At 62.0% G+C, this 4,531-nt stretch overlaps 1 protein-coding gene across 1 annotated transcript in view; it reads right to left on the reverse strand.

Annotated features, from left to right (window-relative positions):
* Positions 1-4,198, reverse strand: part of RUSC2 (RUN and SH3 domain containing 2) — a 13,128-nt gene extending 8,930 nt beyond the window's left edge. The window contains 3 exon segments of the mRNA XM_025207474.1: positions 7-116; positions 1,088-3,009; positions 4,120-4,198. Coding sequence (XP_025063259.1) covers positions 7-116; positions 1,088-2,909 — 1,932 coding nt within the window. The 5' untranslated portion in view covers positions 2,910-3,009; positions 4,120-4,198.
* Positions 4,199-4,531: the final 333 nt, after the last annotated feature.

Genomic DNA, 4,531 nt, shown 5'->3' on the forward strand with positions numbered 1-4,531 from the left:
GCGGGCCTTGGGCGGCTTGCTGAAGTGGTGCTGGAACACGAAGGGCTGGATGGGCAGCGTGGTGGGGCGCTGGTCCTTGCTGTAGCGCACCACGGGCTTGCTGTCCGCGCCACCGCCTGTGGGAGAGGGCCAGGGGCCCGAGCATCAGAGGCACGGCCAGCCCGCGACCCGGCTCGTACTAGTGTGGAAGGGGTTAATCTCCCCCTGATCCCGTGCAAAAAAGGGAGAGATGGTGCAAGAAAGGGAGAGATGGAAAGAGAAAACCAGGCAGAGCAAGTGGGGAGACGGCAAGGGATGGAGCTGTCCGCGCCACCGCCTGTGGGAGAGGGCCAGGGGCCCGAGCATCAGAGGCACGGCCAGCCCGCGACCCGGCTCGTACTAGTGTGGAAGGGGTTAATCTCCCCCTGATCCCGTGCAAAAAAGGGAGAGATGGTGCAAGAAAGGGAGAGATGGAAAGAGAAAACCAGGCAGAGCAAGTGGGGAGACGGCAAGGGATGGAGCTGGATGTGGATGCATGGGCCTGTCTGTCCTGTGGCTGGACACCTTCCCACGGGCAGATGGGGCAACAAGGCCAGGCTGGCGGTGCAAGGGACATGCTTGGGGCAGGGGCTGGGCTCCATCCAGCCCCAGCCACCGGATCCATCCCTAGGACACAGGCTGGTACAGGAGCGATGGGAGGACATTCTCGTCCAGGGAGCGAGGCCCTGCAGCCAGTCCTGCCAGGGAGACGTGGCACTAGGGATGCAGGGGAGCTCGTGGGAGCCCTGCAGAGGGGTGGGACAGTCGACTGCAGTGCACGGGGCTGCATGAGCTGGGCTGCGGTCTGCAAGAGTCAGTGCATCCTGGTGCAGGGACCATCATGTCTCCTTGCTGCACTGTGACACGGGATACCTAGGCCACGGGCCCCATCCCACGTCTGCCCAGCACAGGGCCAGCATCCCGGTGCCAAAAGCCCGGCAGGGGGTGGGCGCAGCTGGGGAGGGGGAAGCAATGCAGCTGGCCTGGCCTGGCCTGGCTAGACAAGGTTTACCATCCACCCCGAGATCCCCCGGGCTGCCCAAGAAGCTGGCGCTAAAGACTCACTCACCTGCCCCATGGCTGCCGGACAGCATGTCACCGGTGCTTGCGTCCTGGCCGGCACCGGCCACCAGGCCGTCCTCAAAGGCATGGTCCAGGCGGTAGCCCTCGCAGCTGCGGTGCATCCCGTGCATGAAGGGCAAGGGTGGAAGACTCTGGCTGCGCCGGGCTCTGTCCTCGGGGAAGGCCGGGCCGTCGCGCTGCGACTCGGGGATGGGGGAGAACTCCAGCGAGGAGTCGCCGCTGGTGCGAAGCGGCGGAGAAGCCCCGTTCTTCTTCCGGCCCTTGGCCAGCTCGGCAAAGGAGGTAACGCGCTTCGGCGGGGAGCTCTGCAGGGCCAGTGCAGGGCTCTCACTCAGCTTCACCGGGCAGCTCAGCATGCGCTCCAGAGAGCCCAGCCGGCTCGTGGGGCTCCGGTCCAGGCTCCGGTCGTAGCTCCGCGAGCGCTGCCGGCCGGCATTGAGGTTGGGGGGCGACACGTTGACATAGACTTGGCCCTCAATCACGTTGCCCTCCACCTCCCCTGCCGCCGCACCCTGCCCTCCCTCCTCCGGCTTCAGCTCCGGCCGCCGGAACAAGTAGTACTCGGTGGGCTGCGCCGGGCTGCCTTTGGTGTGGTCCTCGGAGCAGCTGGTGATGGACGAGCCAGCTGGGCTGGGCGAGGACTGGGAAGACAAGTCGCACGTGACCAGCTTGTAGTAGTTCTGGGTGGCCACGACGAGCCGGGCCTGGCTCTGGAAGCAGGAGGTGAGGTCGGAGCCGTCGGCCGCGCAGGGCTCGCAGGGCAGGTGGTAGGAGTTGCAGTTGGCATCCAGCACCGGGGAGGCGGCGTGGCGGCAGCCGCACGGCTTCCCCCCGCTGTCGGGGCCGTGAGACTCGCAGGACATCTTGGATTCGGTGGGCGAGGGCTGCAGGTCCAGGTAGAAGGCGCCCGTGTCCGAGTGGCTGCAGAAGGAGGAGTCGCAGGACAGCGGGGCCGAGTTGAGGTTGGAGCGCGAGTGCCCGCTCATCTTGTGATACAGGGTGCTGAAGTTGACCAGCACCCCGTCCGAGCTGTTGCAGGACGAGTCGCTGACGTAGCCCATCGGCTGGTCCGCCAGCTCCGACTGGCTCGAGGTGCTGTAGCACCGGCAGGCCTGCAGCTCCGCGCTGGAGCAGCTGCAGCTCCGGCTACGCGGCACGCCGGCGTTCCCGGCCGGCTCCTCGACGCCGCCGGGACCCCACTCGGCATCGCCGAGATCGAAGGAGAAGCCGGCGGGGCCCCCGCGCAGGCAGGGGCACTCGTCCAGCTCCATGCGCTCGGCAGCCATGCGACACCGGTTGGCGTTGTGCCTCTTTGGGGCGGTGTCACCCGCCAGCCTGTCCTCCTGCCCATCCACCACACCGGCGCGGCTGGCCGCTTGCCACGGCTTCACGATGGGCCCGGTGTCGTGCAGGTGGAAGGGCGGCTTGCCGGTCACCAGGGAGCTGTGCAAGTGGAAGGATTTCTGGCCCCCGTCATCACCAAAGAGGCCGCGGTCGTCGCCGTCGCACAGGAGGAAAGGGTTGTGCCGCTTTGGGGCAGCGAGGTCCCTGGCTTTGCCCTCCTGTCTCTCGGCGGCCTCGGCCGGCACCTCCGCGGCCTGGAGCAGGCTGCTGTAAACCAGGGAGTCGGCCTGAGAGAGGTCACGGTCCGACAAGGCCGTGGCCCGCGTGATGCCCAGCTCCGGCGGGCAGAAGGGGTTGGTCCGCTTGCCCCCGCTGCAGCACTGCCGGTCGGGGACCTGGCAATGCACCAGGGGGATGTGATGGACAATGAGCGTCTCGCCGGTCAGCTTGGGCGGGCTATCCATGGCGGCGCAGGGCAGCGGCCAGGCCGGCACTACCCATGGAGCGTGCGGGGCGTGCAGGCGGCACGGGGGGAGCACATCTCACAAGGGGGGGTTCCCGCACCTGCAAAGACACAAGACACAGCGGGTCAGGGTCACCTCTGGGGACAGGCCTCCAGCATTGCAGGTCCAGGAAGCTCTGATGCAGAGCCCGTGCCCCTCGCTCCCTGCTCCATAGCTACCAAGGCTCCTTTCTTCCAAGGATGTGTCCAATCCCTTAATGAGTTGGTCTAATAAAAGATATCACATCTACCCAAATAACCTTGTCTGCCTATGTCCTTAGACCAACCAAAACCCTGCAGATATCGTGAAACACACCCAGGTCCTGCAGCCTCCCCTCCGGGCTGCACCCAGCCCTTTGGCACCCACCACAAGCAGCCAGTGCTGGGCAGCCCGCTGCCAGCCTGGGTCATTTTCAAGCAGAAAGCCCCAAATCCTGTTTCTGAGTGACCGGAGAGCGAGCCAGGCTGGTCAGTAAAGGAAAGGAAAAAAGCAGAGAAAGCGGCATTGAGATCACAGTCAGCAGAGCACAAGGCCTGTACGGCTACTTGTCCGGAAAGACGGTGCCTTCAGTAATCCAAATACCACAGCTGCATCTTAAACCATCAGTAGCACTAGCAGTGACGGGTGTAACTGAGCGTGCTTTTTGCTAGAATTGATGCCTTTTTACAAAGATTCTTTAATTGTTTGTAAAAAAAAAACAAGACAGCCTTGTCAGAGAAATAAAGGACACAAGAAACAGGGCAGCGCAGAACAGCATCGCACAACAGGGAGAGGGAAGCAGATAAGAAACCCTCCCTTTTACTGCCCCATAAATCCCAACTAATTGACACCTTCCAAGTCTACCAGACGTCTGGGTCTGTCCTATCCCCAGCGTTTCAGTGCAACAAAACCAACCAGAGAACATGCATTATCATATTTAGACTGAGACAACTATAAATATAGGGTAGAGACTGGAGGGAAATCTGGAGAATTCAGCAAATTCACGATGACTTGCAGCCTCCCACAGCGTTTTCACAGCCAAGTTGAGGAAGTCCAGGTTGGATAATGAATTGTAAGGTGGATAGAAACTGGCTGGATCATCAAGCTCCACAGGTAGTGATCAATGGCTCAAGGTCTAATCGGCAACCGGTATCAAGTGGGGTCGGTTTTGTTCAATATCTTCATCAATGACCTGGAAGATGGGATGCGGCGCGCCCTCAGCAAGCTCACGGATGACACCAAGTTGGGGAGAGTAGTGGATGCACTGCAGGCTAGGGAAAGGATTCAGAGAGACTTTGAAAAGTTGGGAGGATTGGAAAAGAAATCTCTTGAGGTTCAACAGGGACCAGTGAAAGTCCTGCACTTAGGATGGAGCAACCCCATGCACCGGTGCAGGCTGGGGGTGACGGGCTGGGCAGCAGCTCTGCAGACAAGGACCTGGGGGGACAGGGGGCAAAAAGCTGAATAGGAGACAGCAGTGTGCCCTTGGTGCCAAGAAGGCTACCAGTATCCTGCATTTCACAGGCATTTGGTGCCCCCGACACAGGCATGCCATATAGTGCCCGTCAGCTGCCCGAACCCTCACTGCTTCCTCTCATCCTGGT

This window comes from Alligator sinensis, unplaced genomic scaffold (genome assembly GCF_000455745.1).
Source record: "Alligator sinensis unplaced genomic scaffold, ASM45574v1 scaffold783_1, whole genome shotgun sequence".
Taxonomy (NCBI): domain Eukaryota; kingdom Metazoa; phylum Chordata; order Crocodylia; family Alligatoridae; genus Alligator; species Alligator sinensis.